The sequence below is a fragment of the Plecotus auritus genome (genome assembly GCF_963455305.1).
Source record: "Plecotus auritus genome assembly, chromosome: 7".
Classification (NCBI taxonomy): Eukaryota; Metazoa; Chordata; class Mammalia; order Chiroptera; family Vespertilionidae; genus Plecotus; species Plecotus auritus.
Genome location: NC_137774.1, coordinates 44,606,364 through 44,624,896, shown reverse-complemented (window position 1 = coordinate 44,624,896; position 18,533 = coordinate 44,606,364). Strand labels below are relative to the sequence as shown.

General features: G+C 46.0%; 1 protein-coding gene across 1 annotated transcript; it reads left to right on the top strand.

Annotated features, from left to right (window-relative positions):
• Positions 1–5,961: 5,961 nt before the first annotated feature.
• On the top strand, positions 5,962–10,769 carry CLEC10A (C-type lectin domain containing 10A; the record flags this gene model as incomplete). The annotated part of the gene is made up of 9 exons (XM_080681756.1): positions 5,962–6,028; positions 6,619–6,735; positions 7,045–7,140; positions 7,233–7,304; positions 7,407–7,478; positions 7,585–7,671; positions 7,757–7,908; positions 10,095–10,201; positions 10,613–10,769. The coding sequence occupies 9 exons, from the start codon at positions 5,962–5,964 to the stop codon at positions 10,767–10,769; spliced, it is 927 nt and encodes a 308-aa protein (XP_080537882.1).
• Between the last annotated feature and the right edge of the window lie 7,764 nt (positions 10,770–18,533).

The following is an 18,533-nucleotide window of genomic DNA, read 5'->3' as shown; positions in this document are numbered from 1 at the left end:
GCTCCTTGCCCAGGCCACCCCACGCCCCAAGGGAACCCCCACCCTGATCCGGGACACCCTTCAGGGCAAACCAGCCGGCCCCCACCCGTGCACCAGGCCTCTATCCTATCCTATCTAATAAAAGAGTAATATGCAAATTGACTGTCACTCCAACACACAAGATGGCTGCCCCCATGTGGACACAAGATGGCCACCACAAGATGGCCAGCAGGGGAGGGCAGTTGGGGGGGACCCAGGCCTGCAGGGGAGGGCAGTTAGGGGCAATCAGGCTGGCAGGGAGTGTTTAGGGGGTGATCAGGCTGGCAGGCAGAAGCGGTTAGGGGCAATCAGGAAGGCAGGCAGGTGAGCAGTTGGGAGCCAGCAGTCCTGGATTGTGGGAGGGATGTTCAACTGCCCGTTTAGGCATGATCCTACTGGTAGGATTGGGCAAAACAGGCAGTTGGACATCCCTCAAGGAGTACCAGATTGGAGAGGGTGCAGGCTGGGCTGAGGGACACACACCCCCGTGCACGAATTTCGTGCATTGGGCCTCTAGTATATATATATAAAAGCCTAAGCAACTGGCTGACTGGTAGCTATGATGTGCACTGACCACCAGGGGGCAGACACTCAATGCAGGAGCTGCCAAGCTGCAGTGACTTGGCAGCTGCGGTTCTCGGTGACACACCTGGAACCAGAGAGGAGGGAGCCTGATTCTGGGGTGCATCACCTGAGAACTGCCCTCTTGCAATCTGGGACCCCTCAGGAGATGTCAGAGAGCCAGTTTTGGCCCGATCCCTGCACACACTAGACAGTCTCTCATCCCCGGGCCTTTGCACTTTGTGGTGCCCTGTGTCTAGAACGTTATTCCTCCCTTCTCTCTTTTTTAAAAAAATATTTTTAAATTGATTTCAGAGAGGAAGGGAGAGGGAGAGAGAGATAGAAACATCAATGATGGGAGAGAATCATTGATTGGCTGCCTCCTGCACACTCCCTACTGGGGATCGAGCCTGCAGCTTGGTCATGTGTCCTGACCAGGAATCGAACCATGACCTTTTAGTTCATAGGCTGATGCTCAACCACCAAGCCACACTGGCCAAGCCTGGAGCTTCTCATGACTCACTCCTTCACCTCCTTCAGATTTTTGCTCAGATACCACCTTCCCAGAAAGGCCTTTCTTGACTTCTCCTCCTCCTTCTTCTCCTCCTCCTTCTTCTCCTCCTCCTCCTCCTCCTCCTCCTTCTTCCTCCTCCTCTTCCTCCTCCTCCTCCTCCTTCCTCCTCCTCCTCCTCCTCCTCCTTCTTCTTTCTTTCTTTTTTAAAAAAGAAAGGTCCCTTTAAAAATTTTTTTAAGGCTTGATTTCAGAGAGGAAGGGAGAGAGATAGAAACATCAATGATGAGGAAGAATCATTGATCAGTAGCCTCCTGCATGCCCCCTACTGGGGAGGGATGAAGACCGCAACCCAGGCATGTGCCCTTGGCTGAAATCGAATCTGGGATCCTTTAGTCTGCAGGCCAATGCTCTATCCACTGAGCCAAACCGGCTAGGGCTTGACATCCTCTTCTTGATGGCATATTAAATACTGACCCCTTCTCTCACTTCCCTGCTATATTTTCCTCCATAGCACTTATAACCATACAAATATATATATATATATATTGCTAATTTATTTTGTTTATTTGTAAGTTCTATGAGGGCAGGGCCTCATTTGTCTGTTTGTTCACACCTAAAGTATGTCTTTTCTAAAGGAGAATGTCTGGTATATTGTAGATGCCCAATAAGTACTCGTTGAGTGGATGCATAAATGCACGTATAAGTGAATGCAGAAACACACCATGTTCTCTGTGGGAATGATTCAACAATGCCAAAATGTTGTTTATGCCCAAATTAATATGGAAATACAATGAAGTACTGTGGTAGACACAGAGATGAGCTAGCCAGACCCCCTCCCTTACAGGAGTGTGGCCTGTGCAGACAGCCCTCTCCTGTGAGGTCCTACCCCTGCTGGGGTGCTCATTGGTGACTAAGCAAGGTGGGTTACAAAGGCCCAGGTTTGAAAATCAGAACTTCCTGCTGGGTTGCTGAAGTTCTGTGGGGTCTTCACAGCTGTTTACTAGTAACTTCTCCCTCTGCCCACTTCTCTTTTTACCCCCCTTCCTTTCACAGGTGTTGGTCCCTAGTAAATAACTTATACCCCAACTTCAGTCTCAGTCTTTACTCCTAAAGACCCAACCAGTTGTTAGGCACATTCTAGGGCTCCATTATGCTCTGCTTGGGGCTCTTGGCCCTCCCTGAGATTGCTCTGTTGTTCTTATTACAGGTCTCATTATTTACAGCCTTCGGCTTCCAGCAAACCACCTCACCCAGTTTCCAGTGGACCACCCACACCTGGCCCCCACCTGCACCTGATTCAACCAGTTACTCTGACCCTTACAAGAGACATAAATACCCTGTTCCCCCTACTCTGTACCAAATGATGCCATTTTGGTCTCAGCCCTTCTGCAAGCAGATGTACTAGTAACAATAAATTTATAATTCTTTACCCTTTTGGCCTCTCGTGTTCCTCCTTCGGTGACCCTACATTTGGTGCTGAAATGGGGAGGGTTTCATGGGGAAGGGGAGCCATCACCCCGGCTTCAGTCACCTTGAATTTGCTACTCAGAGAGCAGTACGCAGCTTACCTCCGAATCCTACTCAGGTGACACAATCAGCGGCCTTGATTAGGCCTCCCTCTCTTAAGGGACCTTCCAAACCAGCAAAGGAGGATGCTGAATCAGAGACCTCTCCTTCCCTGACCCCTCACTGAACACTGGCTCATTTTGTAACCGGACAATCAAGGGGTCCAGGCTGCCTATCACTACTTGAGCCAATTAAGCAGAGACAGGGTTGAATTTGTATGAGTGTTTATTATAATACCACCGGCAGTGTGGGAGAGCAGCAGGTCATCCACAAAAATCTGCTCTGCCCTTCACCATAGGCCAGCTGCTTATACTGGGGAGAAGGACACAGATTCCCTGGGGGCATGGAAAAGTAGGCACGGGGTAATCATTACAGGTTACAAGTCATGTGGGCTGGGGGGTGGGGGGTCACAGAGGGCAGGTGCCTCCAGGTGCCCCCGGACCAGATTACAGGCAATAGGGGCTGTGGGTTGTAAAGAGCAGGTGCCTCTCGGACTAGATTGTTTCAGCCACGAGGTTGTAAATCTTTCCATCAAGATAGGCAGTTCTGCTGAAACCGGTTTGGCTCAGTGGATAGAGCGTTGGCCTGCGGACTGAAAGGTCCCAGGTTCGATTCCGGTCAAGGGTATGTACCTTGGTTGCGGGCACATCCCCAGTAAGGGGTGTGCAGGAGGCAGCTGATCGATGTTTCTCTCTCATCGATGTTTCTAACTCTCTATCCCTCTCCTTTCCTCTCTGTAAAAAAATCAATAAAATATATTAAAAGAAAAAAAGATAGGCAGTTCTCAGGTCAGGAGGATGGACTGCATTCCGATGTTAGCTCTCATGTGCCAGGGCGTACAACTCCCAGCGAGGTTAGAATGTGCTTTATCTAACCAGAAAAGAATAATCATGGTTAACAGAGCATGATTAGCATTTCTTATTATTGTAGCTGGCCCCCAATATTCTATTTCTGCCCCTAACAATTTCATCTCCAGTAAATGACAATTGGATCATCCCTCCAGATTTCTGATTTGCTGTCTCAGACAAAAGACCTAGCGCTAGCCTAGAAATCCTCTCCAATCCGGTCTTGGCCCCTGGACCAGGTCCCACAGTCTTCCTCGTCGCAGGGAACACCTGCCACGTGGACTGGACTGTCCTCCTCCCTTGGGAGCCTGACTAGAAGGTGGGGATGCCCTCCCTCTAGTCTAGCTCCCTAGGTCTCCTTTTGTTGCTTACCTCCTCTTTCTAATTTACACCACTGAGAATTCTTTTTCTGTTCCCCCCAATAACACTCCTCTAGGATGTCTCCTCCATAATCTTAACACATTCAGCTTTTCCACGGATTTCCAGTCAAAGAGCCGTATCGTCTATCTAATACTGCCTGGCCACAAAATACATTAGACAATGATTCACATTGGCCTGAGAATGGAGCTTTTGATTTTAACATTCTCTGGGACTTAGACAATTTCTGTCACTGCAATGGGAAGTCGTCATTCCACCTGCCATCTGGGTGGAAGTGGGCACAGTTGTCACCTCCACCCAGGCCGTGCTGCTGGTTAGTGCATGGTGGCTATTGCCAATTCTGGCTGTTCAGGTTGGTGTGCCCTTCCTGGTGTCCAGGCCTCTCTCATCTCTGGGGGAACCCTCCTCTCCCTTGGCCCACAGCTCCTGGGTGCTGGGCCAGTGTCCATTGGCTCCCCGCCTTTCCTACCAGTTTTGAGGAGGTCTCTGCCCTTCGTTGTTTTAAAGTCTCCTCTTCAGCCAGTCTTCAGCTGGTATTTCAGGGTGACTAATTCCCAATTTAGTTCAGTTCTAGTTAAATTCTGGGAGGAGGTGGGAGAAAGATCCACCTACTCCACTGCCATCTTCCAATCCCCTCTCCCATGGTTCTGTGGGAACTGAATGGTTAATGTGATGCTCAATCAAAGTTTGTTCATGTTCCCAGATCCTCCTGTCCCAATCTAGCCAGGGATCCTACTTCCTTCACCCTCTTCCCTCCTTCTTGGAAGAGTGAGGAGAGCTAGGCCAGAGCTGGGGGAGCTTGATGGCTCAGGCCCCAGAGGAAGCTCAGATGCTAGGAACTTGGGTTATAATTGAGAAAGAACTGAGAAAAAGGCTCTTCTGGATCTGGGTGTGCAATGGTGGAGACACTATCAATTATGGGAAGTTTTGATGCAGGAAGTGAAAGGGTGCATGGGCAGAGGATTAGACTGTACCTCTTATCCATTCTGGTCAGCACTCATTTCCCAAATAAAAGAAATGAGGAAGTTAGGAAGGCTGAAAGGAAGTGAAAAGGGAGGAGACACACACTGGAGGAGGAGAGCAAAGCTGGCTTGATATCTATCACCCCAAACACACAATCTCAGCCTGTGATTTGATTATTATTTACTGCCCAAAGTCAAGGAAATGAGAGACCCCAGATGATAGACTCCTGGGCTTTCAGACACAGAGACCAGCAGGACTCCAGCCACTTATCCGACTCCTCCCTCCCTCATCTCTACCCCAATCTCTAGGATTTCATTTTATCCAACTCTGCTCATTGCTGCACGGCAAACCCAAGAATCACAGCCTCCAGACTTTGCACAGGTAACTGGGTTGGGGATGCAGGTGAGACCAAGGGGACAGGGAGGGAGTTAGAGAAAGCAGCGAGAGGGGGCTGTGGGTCTGCAGAGAGAATGAATAGGAAGAGATATAAAAGGGCAGCTTGGAGATTCAATGGCCAAGTGAAAATTTTAGACTCTATTCACATAACTGGATGCAGGTTGAAATATGACAGCCAAACCTCGGTCACAAACTGAGACTCACTCAGCCCCATCTCCAGCCCAATTCCAGCCCCATCTTTAGCCCCAGCCTAGCCTCAGTCCTAACCCCATTAGAAACACCATCTTCTCCTTTAACCCCCAAACATAGCTTCAACCCCAAAGTCAACCCCAAATTGACTCTCTTCTGTTTCCAACTTCAGGGCCAAGCTGAAGTATTGACCCTGATCAAAGGAGGAGATGTAAACTCAATTGCATCCCCAATATTAGACCCAATCCTAGTCACATATTTAGCTCCAACTTTACCTTCACCTTCATTCCCACACTCAACCCAACCCCAGCCCAAAGACCAATCCTGACCCCACTTCCAGCCGCTGCTGCAAACCTAGGCCCATTGCCATTCTTCTCCCTAACCCTTGGCTCATCCTCAACCTGAACTTCTCTTACCTCAACATCAGCCCTGACTTCAGCTCCAACCTCCCCCATCCCCTAACTCCATCCCTAACCTGTTCTCTGGCCCTGCCTCCATTTCAGCTCTGACAGTCTCAGAGTTGGTCCAAGGATGTCAATGAAGTATGAAAACCTCCAGTCCTTGGAGAGTGAGAAGAAAAGCCAGGGTTCTAGAAATGGTAAGAAGAAAGGAGAAATGGTGTCTTCTAAAATACTTTTGTTAAAGTATGTTTAGAAGAATTTCTGCTGTCACGGTATATCTGCACCTCTACCATGTATACTGCTGGGCTGCTGCACTCTGAGGGGGCTCCAGTATAAAGAGGATTCATAATCCTCTGAAGGACAGGATCAGGGTGGACCAAAGCAGTCCTGCTGTACTCTGGGGAAGGTCATGAGCATTTACACTGGGAGAGTGAATAGTCATGTTTAGAAGAAAAACTTTGGCTAACCTGACAATACAGATAAGCACGAGCCTGCTGAGGGCCAGGATGCCCCAGTGCATTCTGTGTCCTCCTGCCTCCTGTCCCAGCCCTGATGATAAGACCTCACATATTGCCATCGTGTTGACATAGGGATGAGGAGCCCAGGTGACGGAGGACTTGTACTGGTGCATGAGGGGTCAGATGCCTGGGCATCCCCTGCACCACAACCTCTCCCCAGCTTTACCTGCACCACCCTTCATCCCTGACAGGTCCCTGTGGCCCTCTCCTCCTCCCCTGTGTCTCTCCTGTCCTCAACCTCCATGTCCTGATGTCCTCTCCTCTTGCAGGGCTGCCTCCTCCCCCAGCCTTCCTGCAGCATCTCTGCTCTGGACCCTTCCCCCTTCTGATCTCTCTGGGCCTCATCCTTCTCCTGATGATTGGTATCTGCGTGATTGGGTCCAAAAGTGAGTGTCACAGGATGGGCAGGGATGGGGGCGATAGTGGGGTACAGTAATCCAGGCACTGATGATGATCATGGTGGGTAAAGATGGCTGCTGGCTCTGTTACTTACTCATGGGTAATGTAGTCAAAGAACCTAACCTCTGGAAGCCTGAGTTTCCTCCGCTGCAAGCTTGGATAACAACCATGCCTGTACCTTGAAGTCGGGTGGCTGTGAGGACCCAATGAGCCAATGTATGTCCAGTGCTCTGCTCAGTGCCAGCACAGAGAGGACTCATCAAGCTTAGCACTCATGGTCCCACTTGCCTGATCAGATGCCAATATGCGGAGGGACCTGGAGACCCTGAGAGCATCTTTCAGCAACTTCACTTCCAACACGCTGGCTGAGGTCCAGGCCCTGCACTCCCAGGGTGAGCCTGGATGGAAGGGCCTCTAGATGGGAGGAGTCATGGTGGGGAAGAGGGGAGCTGAATCCTGAGCACTGAGTCCCCATGTCCTCCAGGTGGCAGTTTGCAAGCAACAATAACATCTCTGAAAGCTGTGGTGGAAAACCAGGAGCAGGAACTGCAAGCAGGTGAGAGACTCCTCCAGGAGTGAGTGTGCAAGGGTGGGGGCTGGGCTCTCAGGACAGAGGTGGGTGGGAGCAGCCAGGGGTGCTGAGTGCCCTCCCCTCCAGCCCGTAGCTTGAATGACAAGGTGTTTTCTCTGGAGAGCAAGCTGGAGAAAGAGCAGCAGGAACTCAAAGCAGGTCAGGCCCCTTCTCCCCTGCCCCTGGGCCTGATGTGGTGGGAGGGCATGGAGGGCCCTCAGCTGGGCCCTCTGCATTGTCCCCACTGCCCTTCTGTGTGTCCCAGGTTATTTTGGAATGTTCATGGGATTCCAGCACCTGGTCAACAGCCTGAACTCACTGAATTGTCAGATAGCTGCGCTCAAGAGCAATGGTGAGTGGTGTGTAGGGCAGCGCCTAGGCCCATATCCTGCCCATGTCTGGGCAGCACATCAGATCCTCCTCCCTTTCCACCTCAGACTCTCAAAATGCCTGCTGCCCCATTGGCTGGCTGGAGCATGAAGGCAGCTGCTACTGGTTCTCTGGTACTGGGAAGCCCTGGCCCGAGGCTGAGAAGTACTGCCAGCTGGAGAATGCTCACCTGGTTGTCATCAACTCCAGAGAGGAGCAGGTGAGGGCTCAGGTCTGAGCTCAGGTCCTGAGAACTGGCCCCGCTAAAGAAATGGTTCTCTGCTCTTGCTGCACATTGGCATCACCAGGGAGCTTTAAAACCATGGCGATGTGAGTTACACCCTGAGGGATTTATAATCATGGGCCACACAATGACATTTCAGCAAGGAAAGACCAAAGAGAGAACAGTCATCTCATAAGATTAGATTAGAGCCAAAAATTCCTTTCACCTAGTGCAGTGGTCGGCAAACCGCGGCTTGTGAGCCACATGCGGCTCTTTGGCCCCTTGAGTGTGGCTCTTTCACAAAATACCATGGCCTGGGCAAGTCTATTTTGAAGAAGTGGCGTTAGAAGAAGTTTAAGTTTAAAAAATTTGGCTTTCAAAAGAAATTTCAATTGTACTGTTGATATTTGGCTCTGTTGACTAATGGGTTTGCCGATCACTGACCTAGTGGGAGGTAGCCTCATGATGTAGTGCAGCACATTGCTCAGGTGTGTGTGCTGATGCTGGTGTGAACAGACCTACCTCACTGCCAGTCATATGTATAAAAGCCCAGCACTTACAATTATGCACAGTACAATATACTTGAAAATGGTAATAAACAACTGTTACTGATTTATGCATTTACTAGAGGCCTGGTGCACGAAGATTCGTGCACGGGGGGGGGGGGGTGGGTGGGTCCCTCAGCCCGACCTGCACCCTCTCCAATCTGGGAGCCCTCAGGGGAGCCCTCTCCAATCCGGGAGTTTCTGTCTGTCTTTGCAATCATATGAGTGAATTGTCTGAGACCCCAACCCAGTTTGGTTTGTTGCTCACAGAATAATAGTGGCATTTTTTTTTTTTGCTTCATTGGTGGAGATTTCCTGGAAATTTTAGGATATCTTCCCTTTAATTTTTCCTAGACACTCTGATTTTACTTATGACTCTCACCTTTGCTTTCCCTCCATCCCCCACAGCAACAATAACTTGCTCCAGGCTCACTTTGCTCTAGTGTCTAGGACATCCGTCTGCCACCAGAACTAGGATTCCCAGCATTCCTGGTGCTCCCTGCGCTCTTGGTTTTCCCTTCCTGCTCTGTCTCTCTCCCACGGCCTCCCGCTCTGCCAAGTCCTCCAAGTCGCCAGCTCTCCCTCTCTGCTCTCTGCCCAGCGCCTGTGTATGCAAATTAACCCACCATCTTTGTTAGGTTAATTTGCATACTCATTCCTGATTAACTGGTGAGCGTAGCAGAGGTATGGTCAATTTACATGTTTCTCTTTTATTATGTAGGATGATACTACTAGAGGCCCAGTGCACGGATTCATGCACTGGTGGGGTCCCTCAACCTGGCCTGTGCCCTCTCACAATCTGGGATCCCTCGGGGGATGTAGTGGTGTGTGAAGTGGCAGGCAGCTGGGGAGGAGCCCAAGTCCAGGCTGGGCTCTGCGCTGCTCCCACTCATCCCGGCCCTGCTGTGCCTGCTGCCACTTGGTAGCGCTGCTGCAGAGGCGGGAGAAGCTAGCACCGCTGCAGCTGCGCTCACCAGCCGTGAGCCCAGCCTCTGGTGCCTGTCGGTCAGCTGAGTGGCACTCATGCTTTGGGGGCACACTGACCACCAGGGGGCACACTGACCACCAAGGGGCAGCTCCTGTGTTGAGCATCTGCCCTCTGGTGGCCAGTGTGTGTCATAGCGACCAGCTGGTCATCTGGTTGTTCGGTCGACCAGTTGCTTAGGGTTTTATATATATAGATACTATTATTATGTTAGAGTGTATTCTTTCTACTTATAAAAAAGCTTTGTTGTTTAAACGTATGCTGTGTTTTGCTGGCAGCAGCCTCATATACACCTTGTGTTTACTGTATCCCTTTTGTGCATCCTTTTCTCTTATGTTTGATTTTATCATCTCTTGTGGTTTTGTAGAGTAACACACCATGCAGGCTGATAGCCTAGGAGCAATAGGCTACAGTCTAGGTGTGCGGTAGGCTATGCCATCCCAGGTTGTTAAGTGCACTCTATGATGTTCGCACAATGATGGAATTACCAGTCTCTGTTATTAAAGTAGAGCGTGACAGCAATTGGCCTGGGCATTGGGATAAACATCCTAAATCCCCTCAACTGATATAATGTACATGTAAAGTTTAAAACTCCTAGTCCAAGGAGTTGGTTGGGAGGGGGAGAAGACATTATTGTCATTCTGTCGTCCCAGATTTTTGTCCAGGAGCACATAGGCTCCTCATACACCTGGATGGGCCTCAGTGATCCTGAAGGAGCCTGGAAATGGGTGGATGGAACAGACTATGAGACCAACTTCAAGTGAGTACTCTTTTTTTTTTTTATTAAGGTATTATATGTGTACATATCTTACCATTGCCCCCCCCCACCCCACTCCCATACATACCCTCACCCCCCAATGTTTTGCATCCGTTGGGTACTCTTATATGCATGCATATAAGTCCTTCAGTTGATCTCTTATTTCCCCCACCTCTCCCTAACCTTACCGCTGTAATTTGACATTCTGTTTGATGCTTTACTGCCTCTGTATCTATCTTTTTGTTCATCAGTTTATAATGTTTTTCATTATCCCCTCAAGTGAGTACTCTTGCTTTCTGTGTTCTTCCTCCGCTTTCAGCTCTGCTCCTCGAGGATCTGACCTACAGCCTCTTCTTCTCAGCCCTCACTCTGTTCCATCTGACTTTCCCAACTTACTGTGTCCTTCTCCCTCAGGAACTGGAAGCCAGGACAGCCAGATGACTGGCAGGGGCACGGGCTAGGTGGAGGTGAGGACTGTGCCCACTTCCACCCGGATGGCAAATGGAATGACGACGTCTGCCAGAGGCTCTACCGCTGGATCTGTGAGGCCAGCACTAGCAAGTCCAGATAGGAGTGTCTTAGAGCTGCTTCCTGTGGACCATTGAGCCATGGAAATGGCAGGGATGGGGGAGGGATTCTTCCCCAGACACCCCTAATAAGATTGTGGGAGAGAAATAAGCCCTGAGAGATTGGAGCATTGCCATCATTTTGAATTTTTTTCTCCTTAACTTTCAGAGATTATATAGAGTTCCTAAGGTGCTTTTAAAAATTAAATTTCAGCTTTATTGAGGTATAATTGACATATAAAACTTTAAGTTACTTAAAGTATACATGGTTGTGATTTTATATATATATATATACATATATATAAAATCACAACCATGTATATATATAGTAAATATATTTACTATATATATATACATATATATACATATATATATATATATATATATATATATATATATATAGTAAAGGAAAGACCCCATCTAGTTAATGAACACATCTATAATCTCACATATTTATCTTTTTTTGTACGATTACTTAAGTTCTGTTTTCTTAGCAAATTTCACTTATACTATACAGTGTTATCAACTATAGTCACCATGTTTTACATTAGATCCTCAGACCTATTTATTTATAACTGAAAGTTTGTACCCTTTTACCAACCTTTCCATATTTTATACCCCCACCACCCAGGCAACCACTTTTCTACTATTTCTTACTATGAATTTGGTATTTTCAGATTCCACATATAAGTGATGCCATGCAGTATCTGTCTTTCTTGGTCTGGCTTATATCACTTGGTATAATGCCTTCAAAGTCCATTCATGTTGTGGCAAATGGCAGGATTTCCTTCTACTCATGAATTAATAATGTTTCATTGCTCATATATACCACATCTTCTCTATCTATTCATCCATTGATGAACACTTAGGTTGTTCCCATATCTAGGCTATTGTTAATAATGCTGCAATGAACATGGGATGCAGATATACAATTTTCATTTCATTTGCATATATTCCCAGAAGTGGGATTGCTGGATCATATGGTAGTTCTATTTTAAATTTTTGCAGAAAACTCCATACTATTTTCCATAGTGGTTGCACCAATTTACATTCCCACCTGTAGTATATAAGAGTTCCCTTTCGCTTTGCCAACCCAGATTTGTAACCTTAAAAATAAACTTTATTGAGATAAAATTCTTTTTTTTTAAATTTCTTTATTGATTAAGGTATTACATATGTGTCCTTATTCCTCCATTACCCCCCACCTCCCATTCATGCCCCCACCCCCCTGTTGTCTGTGTCCATTGATTAGGCTTACATGCATGCATATAAGTCCTTTGGTTGATCTCTCCCTCTTACCCCCACTGTCCCTTACCTTCCCTGAGGTTTGATGTTCTGATTGATGTTTCTCTGTCTCTGGATCTATTTCTATTCATCAGTTTATGTTGTTCATTACATTCCACAAATGAGTGAGATCATGTGATATTTATCTTTCTCTGCCTGGCTTATTTCACTTAGCATAATGCTCTCCATCTCCATCCATGTTGTTGCAAATGTTAAGAACTCCTCCTTTTTTACTGCAGTGTAGTATTCCATTGTGTAGATGTACCACAGTTTTTTAATCCACTCATCTGCTGATGGGCACTTAGGCTGTTTCCAAATCTTGCTATGGTGAATTGTGCTGCTATGAACATAGGGGTGCGTAAACCCTTTCTGATTTGTGTTTCTAGTTTCCTGGGATATATTCCTAGAAGTGGGATCACTGGGTCAAATGGGAGTTCCATTTTTAGTTTTTTGAGGAACTCCATACTGTTCTCCACAGTGGCTGCACCAGTCTGCATTCCCACCAGCAGTGCACGAGGGTTCCTTTTTCTCCACATCCTCGCCAGCACTTGTCATTTGTTGACTTGTTGATAATAGCCATTCTGACAGGTGTGAGATGGTACCTCATTGTCGTTTTGATTTGCATCTCTCTGGTGATTAGTGATTTTGAGCAGGTTTTCATATGTCTCTTGGCCTTCCTTCTGTCTTCTTTTGAAAAGTGTCTATTTAGATCAGTTGCCCATTTTTTTATTGGGCTGTTTATCTTCTTTTTGTTAAGCTGCATGAGTTCCCTGTAAATGTTGGAGATTAAATCCTTATCATTGATATCATTGGCAAATATGTTCTCCCATGCAGTGGGCTTTCTTGTTGTTTTATTGTTGGTTTCCTTTGCTGTGCAAAAGCTTTTTATTTTCATGTAGTCCCATTTGTTTATTTTCTCTTTAGTTTCCATTGCCCTAGGAGCAGTATCAGTGAAGAAATTGCTTTGGCATATGTCAGAGATTTTTCTGCCTATGGATTCCTCTAGTATTTTTATGGTTTCCCATCGTATGTTTAAGTCCTTGATCCATTTTGAGTTTATTTTTGTGTATGGTGTAAGTTGGTGGTCTAGTTTCATTTTTTTGCATGTATCTGTCCAATTTTCCCAACACCATTTATTGAAGAGACTGTCTTATTATTATTATTATTATTATTAAGGTACTAGAGGCCCGGTGCACGAAATTCGTGCATGGGGGTGGGGGGTGTCCCTCAGCCCAGCCTGCACCCTCTCCAATCTGGGACCCCTCGAGGGATGTCCGACTGCCCGTTTAAGCCGATCCCGGTGGGATCGGGCTTAAACGGGCAGTCGGACATCCCTCTCACAATCCAGGACTGCTGGCTCCCAACTGCTCGCCTGCCTGCCTTCCTGATTGCCCCTAACCGCTTCTGCCTGCCAGCCCGATCACCCCCTAACCACTCCCCTGCCAGCCTGATTGATGCCTAACTGCTCCCCTGCCAGCCTGTTTGCCCCTAACTGCCCTCCCCTGCAGGCCTGGTCACTCCTAACTGCCCTCCCCTGCAGGCCTGGTCCCCCCCAACTGCTCTCCCCTGCAGGCCTGGTCGCCCCCAACTTCCCTCCTCTGCCGGCTTGGTCACCCCTAACTGCCCTCCCCTGCAGGCTTGATAGACCCCAACTGCCCTCACTTGCAGGCCTGGTCCCTCCCAACTGCTCTCCCCTGCTGGCCTGATCACCCACAACTGCCCTCCCTTGCAGTCCTGGTCCCTCCCAACTGCCCTCCCTTGCTGGCCATCTTGTGGCGGCCATCTTGTGTCCACATGGGGGCAGCCATCTTGTGTGTTGGAGTGATGGTCAATCTGCATATTACTCTTTTATTAGATAGGATAGAGGCCTGGTGCACGGGTGGGGGCCAGCTGGTTTGCCCTGAAGTGTGTCACGGATCAGGGTGGGGGTTCCCTTGGGGCATGGGGCAGCCTAGGCGAGGGGCCTGTGGTGGTTTGCAGGCCGGCCATGCCCACTGGCGACCCAAGCAGAGGCCCTGGTATCTGGGATTTATTTATCTTCTACAGTTGAAACTTTGTAGCCTTCAGCGGAGCCAAGCCTTCTGCTTGCTCAGTGGCGGAAGTCATTTTTTTTTTGGTATTTATGTATCTTCTATAATTGAAACTTTGTAGCCTTAAGCGGAGGCCTGGGCCGGCCAGGGCTGCAGAAGCTTGGCTTCCTCCATCACCAGGGGCAACCCTAGCCTCCTGCTCTTTCCAGCTCCGTGGCTGCCACCATTTCTGTTTGGGTTTATGTATCTTCTATCATTGAAACTTTGTAGCCTTGAGTGGAGGCCTAGGCCCGCATGGGCAGGCGGAAAGCTTGGCTTCCTCCATCGCCAGGGAAACCCAAGCCTCCCTCCTGCTCTCTGTGGCTGTAGCCATCTTGGTTGGGTTTATTTGCATATTCGCTCCTGATTGGCTGGTGGATGTGGCTGGTGGGCGTGGCTGGTGGGTGTAGCGGAGTGATGGTTAATTTGCATATTACTCTTTTATTAGATAGGATTATATGTGTACATATCTTACCATTGCCCCCCCCAACCCCACTCCCATACATGCCCTCACCCCCCAATGTTTTGCATCCGTTGGTTATTCTTATATGCATGCATGTAAGTCCTTCAGTTGATCTCTTATTTCCCCCACCTCTCCCTAACCTTACCGCTGTAATTTGACAGTCTGTTTGATGCTTTACTGCCTCTGTATCTTTTTGTTCATCAGTTTATAATGTTTTTTATTATCCACAAATGAGTGAGACCATGTGGCATTTTTCTTTCATTGACTGGCTTATTTCACTTAGCATAATTCCATCCAGGTTGCTACAAATGGTAAGAATGCCTTCTTTTTTATGGAAGCATAGTATTCCATTGTGTAGATGTTCCATAGTTTTCTGATCCAGTCATCTGCTGACGGGCACCTAGGCTGTTTCCAAATCTTAGCTATTGTAAATTGTGCTGCTATGAACATAGGGGTGAATATATCCTTTCTGATTGGTGTTTCTATTTCTTACGATATATTCCTAGGAGTGGGGTTACTGGGTCAAACAGGAGTTCCATTTTCAGTTTTTTCAGGAAACTCCATACTGTTCTCCACAGGGGCTGCACCATTCTGCATTCCCACCAGCAGTGCACGAGGGTTCCTTTTTCTCCACATCCTTGCCAACACTTGTCGTTTGTTGATTTGTTGATGATAGCCATTCTGACAGGTGTGAGATGGTATCGCATTGTCGTTTTGATTTGCATCTCTCGGATAATTAGTGACTTTGAGCATGTTTTCATGTGTCTCTTGGCCTTCCTTCTGTCTTCTTTTGAAAAGATTCTATTTAGGTCCGTTGCCCATTTTTTTATTGGATCATTTATCTTCCTTTTATTAAGTTGTATAAGCTGCCTGTAGATGTTGGAGATTAAACCTTTATCAGTGATAACATTTGCAGATAACATTCTCCCATACAGTGGGATCGGGCTGATGGTTTCTTTTGCTGTGCAAAAGCTTTTTATTTTGATGTAGTCCCATTTGTTTATTTTCTCTTTGGCTTCTATTGCCCTAGGGGCAGTATCAGTGAAGAAGTTCTTTCGGCATATGTCTGAGATTTTGCTGCCTGTGGATACCTCTAGTATTTTTATGGTTTCCCATTTTATGTTTAAGTCCTGTATCCATTTTGAGTTTATTTTTGTGTATGGTGTAAGTTGGTCATCTAGTTTCATTTTTTTGCATGTATCTGTCCAATTTTCCCAACACCACTTATTGAAGAGACTGTTTTGACTCCATTGTATGTTCATGACTCCTTTGTCAAATATTAATTGAGCATAGTGGTTTGGTTCGATATCTGGATTCTCTATTCTATTCCATTGGTCTATATGTCTGTTCTTGTGCCAGTACCAGGCTGTTTTGAGGACAGTGGCTTTGTAATACAGCTTTAAATCTGGTATTGAGATCCCTCCTACTTTATTCTTCTTTCTCAGGATTGCTGTGGCTATTCGGGGTCTTTTTATATTCCAGATGAAATTTTAGAGAGTTCTTTCTATGTCTGTGAAATATGCCATTGGTATTTTAATAGGGAGTGCATTGAATCTATAGATTGCTTTGGGTAGTATGGACATTTTAATGATGTTGATTCTCCCAATCCATGAACATGGCATGTTCTTCCACCTGTTTACGTCTTCCTCTATCTCTTTTTTCAGTGTCCTGTTGTTTGCCACGTATAGGTCTTTTACTTCCTTGGTTAAGTTTATCCCTAGGTATCTTAATTTTTTTGGTGCAATGGTAAATGGGATTGTCTTTTTAGTCTCTCTTTCTGTAAGTTCACTATTGGTGTATAGAAATGCCATAGATTTCTTGGCATTAATTTTGTATCCTGCTACATTGCCGAATTCATTTATTAAGTCTGTTAGTTTTTTGATGGAGTCTTTCAGGTTTTTTATGTACAATATCATGTCATCTGCAAATAAGGACAGCTTTACTTCTTCTTTTCCAATTTGGATGCCTTTTATTTCTTCTTCTTGTCTAATTGCGGTGGCTAATACTTCCAGTACTATGTCAAACAGGAGTGGTGAGAGTGGGCATCCCTGTCTTGTTCCTGTTCTTAGGGGAAATGGTTTTAGTTTTTGCCCATTGAGTATGATGTTAGCTGTAGGTTTATCATATATAACTTTTATTATGTTGAGGTATGATCCTTCTATTCCCACCTTGTTGAGAGTTTTTATCAAGAAAGGGTGTTGGATTTTGTCAAATGCTTTTTCTGCATCAATTGATATGACTATGTGATTTTTATCTCTCAATTTGTTTATGTGATGTATCATGTTAATTGATTTGCGGATATTGTACCATCCTTGCATTCCTGGGATAAATCCTACTTGGTCATGGTGTATGATCTTTCTGATGTACTGCTGGATCCAATTTGCTAGAATTTTGTTGAGGATTTTGGCATCTACATTCATGAGGGATATTGGCCTGTAATTCTCTTTCATTGTGTTGTCTTTATCTGGTTTTGGTATTAGGGTGATGCTAGCTTCATAGAAGGAGCTTGGAAGTGTTCCTTCCTCTTGAATTTTTTGGAATTGTCTGAGGAGGATAGGTTTTAGGTCTTCCTTGAATGTTTGGTAAAACTCTCCTGTGAAGCCGTCAGGCCCCGGGCTTTTGTTTGCCAGAAGCTTTTTGATGACTGCTTCAATTTCTTCCATAGTTACTGGCATGTTGAGCTGTTTAGATTCTTCCTGATTGAGTTTTGGAAGGTTATATTTTTCTAGGAATATGTCCATTTCCTCCAGGTTGTCCAGTTTATTGGAATAGAGTTGTTCATAGTATTTTTTTAACAATCCTTTGTATTTCAGCGGGATCTGTTGTTATTTCACCTCTTTCATTTCTGATTTTGTTTATTTGGGTCCTCTCTCTTTGCTTCTTGGTGAGCCTGGCTAGAGGTTCATCAATCTTGTTTATCCTTTCAAAGAACCAGCTCTTGGTTTTGTTGATCTTTTGTATTGTTTCTTTGGTCTCTATGTCATTTATCTCCGCTCTGATCTTTATTATTTCCTTCCTTCTGCTTACACTGGGCTTTTCTTGTTTCTCCTTTTCTAACTCTTTGAGTTGTTGGGTTAGGTAATTTATTACCATTGTTTCTTGTTTTTTGCAGTAGGCTTGTAGAGCTATGAACTTCTCTCTCAAGACTGCTTTCGCTGTGTCCCATAGATTTTGGATTGTTGTGTTTTCATTGTCATTTGTTGCCATGATGTTTTTTATTTCTTCCTTGATCTCTCTGGTAACCCAGTCATTGTTTAATAGCATGCTGTTTAGTCTCCATGTGTTTGATTTCTTTGGATTGTTTTTATTGTAGTTGATTTCCAGTTTTATGCCACTGTGGTCTGAGAAGATGCTTGATATGATTTCTATCTTCTTGAATTTGAAGAGACTTTGCCTATGTCCCAACATATGGTCTATCTTTGAAAATGACCCATGTGCACTTGAAAAGAATATATATTCTGTGGCTTTGGGGTGAAATGTTCTGAAGATGTCAATTAATTCCATCTGGTCTAGTGAGTCATTTAGGATTGATGTTTCTTTGCTGATTTTTGTTTAGAGGATTTGTCCAATGGTGATAGTGGGGTATTAAAGTCTCCTATTATGATTGTATTGCTGTCAATCTCTCCCTTGATATCCTCCAGGAGATTTTTTATGTATTTGGGTGCTCCTGTATTGGGTGCATATATATTTACCAGAGTTATTTCTTCTTGTTGGATTGCTCCCTTTAGTATTATGAAGTGGCCTTCCTTATCTCTTGTTATGTCCTTCACTTTGAGATCTAATTTGTCAGATATAAGTATTGCTACCCCAGCTTTTTTTTCATTTCCATTCGCCTGGAAGACCTATTTCCATCCCTTCACCCTCAGTCTGTGTGCATCTTTTTTTTCTGAGGTGGGTTTCTTGTAGACAACAGATATAAGTGTCGTGTTTTCTTATCCAATCCGTTACCCTAT